General features: G+C 42.1%; 1 protein-coding gene across 2 annotated transcripts in view; it reads left to right on the forward strand.

Annotated features, from left to right (window-relative positions):
- Window positions 1–12,284, forward strand: part of Btbd7 (BTB domain containing 7) — an 84,806-nt gene extending 72,522 nt beyond the window's left edge. For both annotated transcript variants that reach the window (XM_038336712.1, XM_038336713.1), the window contains exons 9-11: window positions 2,288–2,466; window positions 4,754–5,203; window positions 7,113–12,284. In XM_038336712.1, the coding sequence (XP_038192640.1) occupies window positions 2,288–2,466; window positions 4,754–5,203; window positions 7,113–7,931 (1,448 nt within the window). In that variant the 3' untranslated portion in view covers window positions 7,932–12,284. The remainder of the gene's footprint in view (window positions 1–2,287; window positions 2,467–4,753; window positions 5,204–7,112) is intronic.
- Window positions 12,285–13,585: the final 1,301 nt, after the last annotated feature.

Consider the following 13,585-nt stretch of genomic DNA (forward strand, 5'->3'; position numbering starts at 1 on the left):
AACAGTCACAGTATGATTAGGAAAAGTCAACTTGTCTCTCCCACTTAGCTAGTGAAACATAGCCTAGCAAGGTTTTGTTTGTTTGTTTGTTCTTCCCGTCCTTCCCTTACATACTATGAAAGGCTATGCAACTTATTGAAGAAGGCTATCTAACTGTGTCACTTAAGTATATGACTTTAGACAGAACATTAGTTTTCTCATCTTTGGAATACAGATAATGCCTCTTCTCTAGTGTCATTGTGAGGATTTAAAGAAGTGTCACAAGTATATTAATAGGAGTCTGCCTGGTTCAGAGTAAGCACTCAGGAGCCTATAGCTCCCATTCTAGCAGTTAATGTCATGATCTGTAGGCTTCATCACCTATTTGCCTCAGCTCAGGTTCCTAAATGGTTTTTGTTCCTTTCATCTCCTTCTACTCCAGTGTCTGCTTTGTGGCCATATGACCTCACTCACAGCTACTTAGTGTTCACACAAATGTGTGTGTTGATACCCAAAATGAAAGAGCATAGCTATATTCCAATGAAACTACACTCAGGATAGCTCCAGGCTGTTTGCTTTCTCCTGTTGTATTTGGGGGTTTTTGTTGTTGTTGTTGTTGTTATTTTGTTTTTCAAGATAAGAGTTTCTTTCCATAACAGCCCTATCTGTCCTGGAACTCTCTTTGTAGTCTAGGTTGGCCTCAAAGTCACAGAGTTTGAGGCCAGCCTGGTCTACAGAGTTAAATTCTAGGACAGGCAGAGCTACACAGAGAAACCCTGCAGTGAAAAAACAAAAATTAAAAAGAAAAAAAAAGTCAAAGACACAGAAATCTACCTGTCTCTGCCTTCCAAATGCTAGGATTAAAGGTGTACACTACCACACCTTGCTTTCCTGTTGTCATAGTTAGGCTTATTATTGCTGTGATGAAACACCACGACCAAAAACAACTAGGGGAGGACAGGGTTTATCTGGCTTACACTTCCACATCACCGTTCATCACTGAAGGAAGTCAGGATAGGAACTCAAAACAGGGCAGGCACCTGGATACAGGAGCTGACACAAGCCATGGAGGGGTGCTGCTTACTGGCTTGCTCCCGGTGGCTTGCTCAGCCTAGCCTGGCTTTCTATGGAACTTAGAACCATCAGCCCAGGAATGCAACCACCACAGTAAAGTAGACCCTCACCCATTCAGTCGCTGGTTAAGAAAATACCCTACGGACAAGCCAACAGCCTGGTGTTATGGAGGCATTTTCTCAATTGAGGTTTCCTCTCCAGTGACTCTAGCTTTTGTTAGGTTGATATAAAACTAGCTAGCACACTTGTGTTAGGTAGTTTCAAAGTGCTGGTCACAGTCTCACAGCTCTTGTCCTGTTATGCCCCTGTATACATGACTATCTGGAATACACAGAATTTGCATAAATGGTTCACCTGTCATCTGTCAGTATTCTTATTTGCACCCCTGAGCACTGAGTCTCCTGTCAAGCCAGCTGTGGTGTCCTGCTATCTCTCACTTGCATATGTTACATGCACCTGACGTCTGCTCAGAAAGTTTCCCTGCTTTCTTTGCCTGCTTAATTTCCAGAGCCCTCATTTTGTCAAGATTCTGCTTGTCTTAAGAAGCCTTCCCCCTGCCCTCAGTCAAGCCTGGTGCTACATCCTACACTGTATTTGCTTATTTAACTTATAGTAATGAAAGCCAGAATTTTTTGAGAATAGAGTTCACACCTTTTATTCTGTAACCCTGAATACCCAAATTCAGCTCCTGCCTAGTATGTAGTCAGAACTCAAAACAATTGACGATTTGTTTGTGGTGCTGGGAATTGAAGCTAGGCAAGCACTGTCTCACCGAGCTGCATCGCAACCCTAATGGTGAATATATTTGGTATACCCTCACCTTCTGAAAAGAGTAGGTACAAGTAAAGTGGTTTTGTTTTTTGTTTTTGTCTAGTCAGGTTTTCTCTCTGTAGCCCTGGCTGTCCTAGAACTCTTTATGTAGAACAAGCTGGCCTTGAGCTAGAGAACCACCTGCCTCTGCTTCCTGAGTGCTGGGACATACCAGTAAACTTTTATATGAGCTGTGGCCAAAAATGATATAACTCAGGGAAGCTGTGTAGTATAATCAAGAGCTTTTGGGGCACAGAGAAATTTTAAAACCTTGTAAAATAATTGAAGACATATAAATTGAACATTCCCAAGAAATTAAAATACTATCTTTAAAAAGTGAGAAGATTCTGCTATAGCATGTTTCTCCTTGGGCTTGGTGGGTAGTCTTGTGTAGCTCAGGAATTGTCCTTCTTTCTCCTTCTAGTTCCTCGTCTCCTCATTATGAAAGACATGGTGAGGCGCCTGCAGGAACTGAGGCACACGGAGCAGGTGCAGAGAGCCTATGCACTGAACTGCGGGGAGGGCGCCACCGTCAGCTATGAAATCCAAATCCGAGTGCTGAGAGAATTTGGTCTTGCAGATGCTGCTGCAGAGCTTTTGCAGGTAGAACTCAATACTGAGGGGGAAGAGGGAGCCTTCAATGTCAGGTGTGTCACCTGAGCTTCTTTTTCTTCCTACTTGTTCTTTTGCTACCTCTGGTGTCTGTAATAGCCTGCAGATTTCTCCTGGTAAGAGGCAGTGTGATAGAGCAACCTGAGCAGAGTTGACTCTACTGCTTCCTAAACTGCTGAGCAGATCGAGTCCTTCAACCACTCGGAACAGCTCTTTCCTCCGCTGCAGAGTGAAGATAGGATGTGCTATAAAGCACCAATGTATCTGGGGCGGAATAAGCATCTAGTAGGTGGCTACTACAGAATTCTATCTCAGTGGAGATTGGAGAGGAATAGAAAATTGCTCCCTCACCGCTCACTCTCTAGTCATTGGATTTCCAGTGTGACTCTGTTATACTTACAGGACTTCCAAGTGTCTTGTTTCTTCTCTTTTCCCTTAGGAGTTGTTTTCAAATGCAAGCCTAGCCAGGCAGTGGTGGCGCACACCTTTAATCCCAGCACTCGGGAGGCAGAAGCAGGTGGATCTCTGAGTTTGAGGCCAGCCTGGTCTACAGAGCGAGTTCCAGGATGGCCAGGGCAACACAGACAAACCCTGTCTGAGGCGTGGGGGGGGGGGGGGAGGAGCGGGGATGAGGGGGACACAAGCCTGAGACTCATGGAACAAGAAGTGCCTTTATTTATTTTTTTAACCTAGCAAGAAAAAAACAAGCCCTCATTTCTAGTAATTAGATACAAAAGCAGTAATAGTTTTAGTTAAAATAGGGCTTGTAGAATAGTCTAATGAAAATATCTAAATAATAACTATAAATAAATCTCATCTAGTTAGTGATGCAAACTTTCTTGCCCCCAAATACCATTAACCTTGATTGACTTTTGCAAGTGGTTACTGTGGCATGGTTCCCTTTGGCAAGCAGCAAATAATTTAGGTCTTTCTTTACTATTATTTCCATCAATAAGGCTACACAGTATGATATTTAACTTTTTTAATTTTTTTGAGATTATAATATAATATCATTTCTCCCTGCCCCACCCCTTCCATGTATCCTCCTCCTTGCTGTCTTTCATATTAATAACCTCTCTTTAATTATTATTGGGGGGGTGTGTGTATGTGTATGTATGTATTCCTAACTTTGTAAATACAACCTGCTCAGTGTATATCGTGTTACTTGTCTGTATATTTCCAGGACTGTTTGGTATTGAATAGCCAGTTGCTGTGCCTTTCCCTGGAGAACAGTATTTCTCCCACTCTCCTATTGTTACCAATAGTTCCTTGTTTATGGGTAAGACCTTGTAAGCTTACCCCCTAAGTGTTAGCAGTGTATTGGTGTTTTCCTTGTTAGGATCATTTCTGTTCCCTTTGCCATTTTAAATTGTATCTTCTGGCATATGCTTTCTTTTGTAAAGTATCTTAATCTTATAAATTGTGTAGAAATGTTCTCCATTTATCATTATCTTAATCTAACTCACTAATACATAATAGGAAAGAATGATATTCTGTATTTATTTCAAATAGATACTTAGGTGTTGTATCAGAAACTTTCTAGAAATATCCTTCCTTCTTTTTTGTTTGTTTTGCGCACACACACCGCCCGCTGTCTCTCCCCCCCCCCCCATAAGGTTTCTCTGTGTAAATACTGCAACACTGGCTGCAAATCTCTTTTGTAGACCAGGCTGGCCTTGAACTCACAGAGATCCACCCGCTTCCCACTCCGAGTGCTGGGATTAGAGTATGAGCCACCACTTCCCAGCCCCATCCTTAGTTTTTATGTTAATCTAATTTTTTTAGCAGTGGCACATTTGAATTGTTTTACTCCTGGTGTTTGACTTTGTCACATGATCTTATTAACCTGACTGATCTGCGTATATATGTGCTGGAATATTCAGTAGAGCAGCTTTGGCTGTGCTGCCTAGGCTGCCCTCTAGTCCTTTGTATGCTCAGTAAGGTCATTTTTCCTTTGGGCTTCTGACATAGAAAACCATGTTAAGCTTTTCACTTCTGCTAAAAGTTGTGTTTGTTTTTAAGTACCTGGCTTAACTCAACCTGTAAATTTCCATTTGATGACTCTGCTAATAAAGATACAAACCTAAAACCAGATGAAGTGGCACACACATTTAATCCCAGCACTTGGAATACTGAGGCAGAGGTCAGGAGTTTAAGGACAGTGAGGCAGTGGTACACACCTATAATCCCAACAATAGGGAGGTTGAGATAGGCAAATATGAAGCTCAAGGGCAGCCTAGGCTAAAATTGTAACTTTTTTTTTTTAATTCTTTCTTAGAATCCTCACAAGTTCTTTCCTGATGAACGTTTTGGGGATGAAAGTCCGCTCTTGACAATGAGACAGCCTGGGAGATGTCGTGTTAACAGTACCCCTACAGCAGAAACCATGTTTACAGACCTGGACTCTTTTGTGGCCTTCCATCCACCTTTGCCCCCTCCTCCCCCTCCATACCACCCTCCAGCTACCCCAATCCATAACCAGCTCAAGACAGGCTGGAAACCAAGGCCTCCCAGTCACCACCCTTCTCGTTCATTCTCTTACCCCTGCAATCATTCGCTGTTTCACTCCAGAGCAGCTCCTAAACCTGGCCCCGCCCCAGTCTATTTGCCAGGTGTTAAAGTAGCACCTCCCGATTGTACCAACACCACAGGCCTGGGAAGACAAACGGTTGCTGCTGCTGCAGCTGCTGCTGCCGCCTCATCAGCGATAATATCTGAGAAGCAAGTGGTAAGTCTACACTTAGATAACTTTCTCTAAAACAAAGGCATAGGACCTTAGGAGCTGTTCCTCCAGTTCCAGGGACCCTGCTGGGACTTAGCAACACCCAGAAGTGTTACTGATGGGAAGCATTCCCTCCAGGGAATGGAAAAGAGGAGAACAAGCACAAATAGGACCAACTTGAGGTGGTTTCCTGATCATTACCAAGTGAATGTAGTTCAGTGAGTGTAGTTCATGTATATCCCAGTGTCTGATCCTCTATGCAAGCACTTATGTAGCATCTTCTGTTCGCCTAAGCACTGTGACTGATAAAAGTCCTCATGCATGTCTCCACCTCCAGCCGTCTAATCCATCAGATCCATTTTACTCAGTGTTGGTTGCTAGGGCAAGTAGGTGGTAGTTGAGAGAGGGCTTTTTATCTGAGCTTTGAGTTTCTTCTGTTTTATGTAATAGATTTGAGAAAAATAACAATGGCTTCTAGTTCTTAGTATTCCATCATGTGCTGTCAGCAGCGTTTGGTAGAGAAAAATAAAATAGCCTCATTGTTGAGTGTTGAGCTAGTATATACCTTGAGTCAGATTATTATCCTTCCCCTTCTGGGCCCTCCCTCCTTCTTTTCCAATGGCCAAGCCTTACAGTTACAGAAGTTCTATTTTATATTAAGTACAATTTGCTTTAAAGGCCATTTATTAATATATTCACTCATACATTCCTGAATATAGTAGAAAAAATGTAAATGCCCAAATTTTTAATAATAGAAGCTAGGTGTGGTGGCCCACCCACTGGGTTAGGGTTGCTTGAATTTTGGGAGTTTTGAGGTAGAAAGATGGGTTCAACGTAGAAAATTAAAAAGCTGGGTATAACGGCATGGCTGTAATCCCTGTGGACAGGAAGCAAAGAATGAGGATTGCTGCAAATCCCAGGCTAGCCAGGGCCACATAGTAAAACCCTCTCTCAAAGAACCAAACTAGTAATGTGAGAGGTAGCTTTGCATTTTAGTCTTCTTATGCAAGCATAGACACGAAATTGGGCCGGGTGGTGGTAGTGCACACCTTTAATCCCATCACTCGGGAGGCAGAGGCAGGAGGATCTCTGTTAGTTCAAGGCCAGCCTGGTCTACAGGAGCTAGTTCCTGGACAGGTTTCAAAGCAACACAGAAACCCTGTCTTAAAAAAACAAACAGCAACAACAAAAAAGCCCCCAAGTTGGTTGGGTTTTTTGTTGTTTGTTTTTAATTTTTTTTACGTGTATCATTGTATTACTTGCATATAGTCTGTGTATCACATGCATGCCTGGTGTCCATGAAGGTAAGGAGAGGGTGTTGGATCCCCTGGAACTAGAATTACAGTTAATGGAACCTAGGCCCTCTGAAAAGCAGACAGTGCTCTTAACCACTGAGCCATCTCTCCAACGCCAGACCTGTGTTTAGATTACCAGAGCCCACATAAAAGCCTGGAGAACGTGACAGCCCACTTCTAGTTCCAGCCTCAGAAGGTTAAAAGGGGATTCCCCAGAGAAAGATGGTTAGCCAAATTAGCCATTATCTCAGAATGGGATAGGGTGAAGGAGAGAGAAGAGAGTGGGGAAAATCTAGTAGGAGAATAATTAAATTATATTTCACCAATACAGGAAAATGTTATATGGTAATCAAGTAATCTCAAAATTGACATAATTGTATGTACATCAAATTTAGAGATTAGTACAGATTCATAGGTTACAAATATGGAAAGCTACATAATGCTAACAGCAGTAACCTCTATAGGGAAGTGTAGTGCTTTATATTGTTCTTGCGTGCGTATAATTTTGTTTAATTTTATGGCTCCTAAATACAAGCATATACTTTGTAATCTTCAAATGATTTAAAAGAAATGTGTGATTTTTTTTTCTTTTTAATCATTCCCATTTGTTTCTGTTTCAGTGTACACAGCCTGTGCTAAATGATTTGATGCCAGATATCGCCATGGGGGTGTCTACACTGTCACTCAAGGACAGGAGGCTCCCAGAGCTTGCTACAGACACAGAATTATGTCAGCCAGTTTCTGAAGCAGGACCAGGGCCTCCCCAGCATCTCTCATGTATTCCACAGAGACACACACACATGTCTCGAAAAAAACATCCACTAGAGCAGAAAGCAGATGGTAGAGAAAATCAGCAGGAATACCCAGATCTCTATGACTTCTCAAATGCTGCCTGCAGACCTTCCACTCCTGTTCCTGGCAGGCGTACTCCTTCCCCTTCACATGGTAGATATTTTGGTCCAGACTTGTACAGCCACAATAAGGCATCACCAAATGGCTTAAAGTCAGCTTACCTACCTGGTCAGACCTCTCCTAAAAAACAGGAAGACACTAGGAGAGAATATCCACTTTCTCCCGATGGGCATCTCCACAAGCAGAAGAGTGAACCAATACGCTTGGATGTTGTTGAGCAGCCTCCCCAGAGGTCAGACTTTCCTTCAGCAGCCTCAGAAAATGCTGGCAATGGTGCAGCTCATGTCAGGGCACGAACTACAGTAGAAACAGACTTGACTTTTGGGCTGACACCTAACAGACCTCCTTCCCATTCTGCATGTAGCTCTGAAGCTCTAGAAGAGCGATCTAGTAGAAGACTGACAGACAGTGAGTCCTTGAGCCATGGAGCTCAGAGAAACACAGATCTGGAAAGGGATGATTCCATAAGCAGAGGAAGGAGGTCGCCGAGCAAGCCAGACTTTCTCTACAAAAAGTCTGCCCTCTGAAAGCAGCTTCAAGTCTGTGCCTGAGATGTGAAACATCCTGTTTTATGATGTAACCCAACAACTTACTGACCGGTTTATCGATGCCAGCTCAGTCTCACATTTTATTCTAGTTTCTATGTGTATATATGTTTATTATACATGGCATGCTGAGGGTTACTTTGAATGCTGCATCCGTCTCTTTTGTGTGTAACAGTTGTGTGGGAAGCATCTTAAAGAGAAAGCAAGCTGGCGCTTTCTTCTTCTTTACAGATGACTAATTTTTTTTGCACTTGTACATTTATTTTATTTGTATTGATTTTATAACAGTGTGTTAAACTTTATTGCCACATTTAAAGGACTGTATTTTCATACTTTTTTGCATTTTATCTATCATCTACCAGTTTCCACGTGCATTGGATTGCACACTAAGATGTATTTTCTTACAAAATAGTTGTGTTTATTTTTTAATTATAGAAATTCCAAAGAACAGCACATCAGACGCTCCTCTCTCTTTCGGTGATTGTTTCAGTTCAGAAATCTTCCTACTCAGTCTCCATAAATCTAATGTCATTCTTTTTTTATAAGTCGTGAAAACCAATCTTCATTCTCCACAGCAGGAGTCCAGTCCAGGTCTTAAGGTTTTTAGGTTCAGTAAAAAACAGGAAGGAGGGAAAGCCCTGATATCCAGTTGTGGCTAATGTGTGTAATCATAGTACAGGCATTGTCGGGGCCCTTGTAAATTCTGGAGTAGAGTTATTCACTCCAAAAGGTCTAAGAAAATTAGACCTTAGTATTAGAAAACATTAGAGCTAGGTTTGCGTACAGACATGCACACCTGTAATCCCAGCAGTTGGGGGAGGGGCAGCAGATCATGTTCAAGGTCATCTTGGGGTACAAATGAACTGAAGACTAGGCTATGTGAGCCCCTGCCTCAAAAAAAAAGTAGTGGAGATGATGATGTGTGCACACAGGGCACACTGACGGGCCTGGCTCTTGGCTCTTCATGTGACTCACTGTGCTGGGGGAAGTGACTGCCTTTGGTTGTCTTGCATTTTGTGGAAAACAAACAAAACCAAAAGGGCTTCAGTCTTATGTATGTCATTTGGTATTTGTAAGCATACATTTTTTTAATGTTTTCAAAGTATGTCTGGATTTTTGGTGTCATATTCAAAGTTGTATGATGCATAGTACTTTACCACCAAAAACTATTTTGTTATCAGTAAAACACTACATGTCCTACTTGAACTCCACCGGAGGTGCTGGTTTGGCATTTTCTGAATTACTGAGCACAGGGGATTTTCACAGTCCTTTCCCTTGGAAGGGCAGTATGTGAGCTAAGGACTGCTTTTGGATTTGTTTTATTTTGTTGTTTCTTACTCTCCGATGTAAATATATTGTTATTTAAGTTTTTTAATCACTTCATCATTTGGACATTCACTTCGTATTTTTATAAACACACACAGCCGTAGCACTTAGAAGAAAAGAAACTTCCTAGACATTCTTTGTGGAGAAGGAATTTGGGAACCTCTTTTCTGTGTGTGTGCATACAATTAGGAATCATTCACACTCGAAAACTATGCAGGGCTAGGGAGCACGAGCTACCGTATAAGTGAATTACATGCACTTTGAAGTAAGTAGGTTTCTGTTAGGTATTGGCAACTCTGATCTCTCCTGAAACTGTAGTTTCTCATATGGTCTTTTCCCACTTTACCCTGTGGATATACACTCAGGAATGATCTAACATTTAAACAATCCTAACAATAGATAATCTCACAGATGGGAAGGTGCCCATTTCTGTATACCCCGGCAGTCGCTGCCACTAGTTCTGTTGCCTGGCTAGTTAGTTAGCTGCTGCTCGTGCATCCGCTGACTGTGGCTGACCCTGGTGATGGATATCCTGAGCTCCAAGGACAGGCACATCTGCTGGAAGGTGGGCTTACATCGCCTTTAAGGCTCTTCTTTCCTGAAGTCAGAAACTCACAGGGCTCTGCTCATTTTTTAAGAGTTGGTGTCTTTTGAAGCACAGTATCAGATAGCAGAAGCAAAAAGCAGTTCTGTTCTGTTCCTCCCTGTGTGTCTGAGACCTATTGACAGGAATTATTTTATACAGTTTGAGATTTTTCCAGATCAGACCGTATTGTGCAGATAACTGCAGAGAGAAGCAAGCACACCTAAAGCTTTCTCACCTCTTGACAGGTTTTGTTTTTCTACATTTTAGGACCATTTATATCACACTCATTTTCCTGAAAATTCATTAAATGTGCTTTCCTATCCACACTTGTAATTATAAAAAATTAGTAGATACTGTTCATAGTATTATTTAATTTATAATGTTTGTTTTTAGTGACTTAGTAAATTACCTGGCCAAACTGTGTGCATACAGGAAAATCTTGCTTTAATCTGTGGGATTATGGAATGGTGTGACTTTGAGAAGATAAACAGATGTGGTTTTGTGCGTGATAGGATAGGTGTTAGTGGAATGTTCGACTCTGGGCCTCTGGCTGGGAACTCATCTATGAAGCTTTTTAATGCTGTACTTAAAATGTGAAGTCTGGGTAGGGTCAGTCTCGGAAAAGAAGGTATTTATGTATAATGAAACAATAGGCCACAGGAACTGGCATTTTTCTTAGCATAGAAATTTATTAAGAACCAAAATCCCAGATCTCCTTTTGAGGCCAGGGACAATCAGGCCGTTTGGACAATCACCATTCCAGCCAGTCCCTCTGAGTGCTGAGGCTGGAGAACCACTGCTTAGGTTCTCAAGATGCTGTTGATCCTTTATTTGTATTTTTGTTTTAGTTCTGAAATTTTGAAAAATAACTTAACATTTAAAGTCACCTGTGGCTCATAAGGAGAAAAATTAAAATCATTCAAAACAAAAATTCTAATACACCATCTCTCTTTTACACCCATTGACTTTATTTCTGAGTGTCGTCCCTAGGTCCAAGCTGGCCTAGTGTTTTAGTGACATATTGAGCTTTTAGGGCTTACTGGGTTAATTATATTTGTTTTCTGTACCTCTTACGAACTAAACCTAATTCTTGATTTCTGCTTCCTCATTGGCTGTCCTCTGGCTTTAGGGCTTTTTGTTTTGTTTTGAACATTTGTCATCCTGTATTGCATTTTCTTTCATTGCTTGTTGAAGTTCTCGCAATGGGCATAACCCTTGTACATTTGGATGAAGCTGATACTACAGAACGCAGTGGAAGCCGGTGAATGCCATGTGGCACCAGCTGGGCCGAAGCTGACCTCTCAGGCGCATTCTCTGGAGTTGAGGATCAACACTCCCAGTGTCTACAGCAAAGGAGATTTGTCTTCATAATACTGAACTTGCCTTTTAAGGGAAAAATACATTTCACGAAATTTGCATAAGGCCATTGTTTTACAGTGATAAGGCATCCATGTGTTTTTTAGGGCTGAGTTAAGCTCTTTATAGTCAATAGACTATTAATGCCGCAGTGATGGGTGCTATTCCCGGGTCTGCAGTGGTTCACAATGTCTACCATGTAGTTACTTTCAAGCCTCATTCAGATAATCTTGCTAAGAGCTATTCTGCACGCCCTAGAGGTATTTTACTCTCTTCTCTCAACACTGCTGTGTGAACAGTGCTCTGTGAAGTGTGAGTTATTTTGTCCCATCAGTTGTACTAGTTTTCATGTGGTTAATTGTCTGAGCAAGTCTTTTGATTTTGTTTTCCCTAAAAAATATATATCCATGACTGTACCAATCTTCCATATTCAGAATATTATAATGCTGCAGCCATTTCTATAGAATGACTGTTTGCAAGTTTGTGTCTTGGAAATATCTTCTCCTACTTGTGTGTTTATGTGAGCTCTGAGATCAGATAAGCTCTGGAAGAGTCCTCGGGTGTACCTGCACACAACTGCAGGTTATCTGGGTAGCCCCTAGGGAATTCTGCTCTTAGACGGGGCGGCTGAAAGCCCAAGCAAGGTTCCTGAGCTCCCTTGCCATGTCTGTGCCACATCTGGCCTCCACCACCGAGTTCCTTGTGGTTGTGCTGTTAATGGTAGAGTCAAGTGCCTTCAATGCTAAAGGCTCAGAAATCTTTCTTAAACTGATTTCATGTCCTATGCAAGTGTTTTCTACAACCTGCATAACCAGTACTTTGTAAGACTTGTTTACGCTTCAACTGTACATAGTGTTTTTTAAAGAAATATATAGTATTTTTATTTAGGTACCTCCAAACTTGAACTCGTCTGTGTGAAGCATTGTAAACGATACATTTCTCTTTTGAGTACCATCACAGTTGTACAGAGGTTTTCACTGGTTCTATTTTTCTACTGTTACTGATAAGCATGTAACACTGACTATCCTACATATAGTTGGCATTTCAAATAAATGGCTTGTATAGAACCTGTGGAGTTGGACCTAGTCTGTTCTAGCAGTACAGCATGCAATCTTTTTTTTAATAATTTAACTTTATTTTATGTGCATTGGTGTGAAATTATCAGATCCCCTGGAATTGGAGTTACAGACACATGTAAGCTGTGGGGGGGGGGGAGGGGGTACTGAGAATTGAACCTACGTCCTCTGGAAGAACAACCAGTGCTCTTAACCACTGAGTCATCTCTCCAGTCCCCAGCATGTGGTCTTTATCTACAGATGTGGTTGTGCCACTTGAGGGTAGAATCTGGAGGTTTTCTAGATTTTCTGTCTCATGTTTTCAGTTTTTCAGAAACATCTTGATGGTGGTAGTCATTTAAAGTATTTATATTCATCAAGCTTACTTATATTTCACCCAGGACATTTTTTGAGAGATTTTATTGTACAAATTGGAGCAATGATCTCAAGAGGAAGTTCCACCCATGTGTACCAGGCACCTGAACTGTATTGTGATCACTCAGTAGGATCGAGACATAACTTTGACATTTTACCTTCCAGGATGGGACGACTTGACAGAGTGACCTTTAGAAAGATATAAGACTTGCTAGGATGAGGGGAACCAAAGCAGGGCTGAGGAGGGCGGAGCCTGGGGGTGGCAAGGGCTGTGCACACATGAGGGCTCTGGGACTCCACCTTACCCTTCTTGGACAGGCAAAAAGTTTTGAGATTGGCCCTAATGCCTGTTTGAAATGTCAAAGTTGCCACAAGCTTTAGCAGAAGATGGAGATTGGGGGAGGGGTATTAGCCAGACTTTCCAACAGTGGGAGAGGCTCAGGAGTACTGCAGAGACCCGACCGAGGGTTCAGGTGCAAAGGCTGCAGTGTTCTGTGGTTTGGTATTGGCAGGCAAGGCAGGGAGGGTCTGATCTAGAGGAAAGCAAACTGAGTATTGCAGTCACATTAATTTGGCCAGTAGTTCTAAGCAGTACCTCAGAAGTGTATTTAGGTGGAAACTCGGGAAGAATGGTCCACATACACTGCATGACTCAGGGGAACACTGGAAGGAAGATGAAAGATCCCTTGGGAGGACCCTGGAGGACCCCACCTTCCTAGGTCCTTTAAAGGAGACTCGCTGGCCCAAGGCCCCTACAAGCAGGAAGGAAACCTTCAGTGTGTGGTACTCAGAAGGTCCAGCCAAGGCAGCTACAGGGAATGTGGTCCTCAGAATAAAAGTACATTGTGAAGAAGAGAAAATGAGAAATAAATAGATGTATGTGACAATTTTCAAGAGTGCTTACAGGACTACCACTGAAAGGGACACTGGTACTACAA

The sequence above is a fragment of the Arvicola amphibius genome, chromosome 7 (assembly GCF_903992535.2).
Source record: "Arvicola amphibius chromosome 7, mArvAmp1.2, whole genome shotgun sequence".
NCBI lineage: Eukaryota > Metazoa > Chordata > Mammalia > Rodentia > Cricetidae > Arvicola > Arvicola amphibius.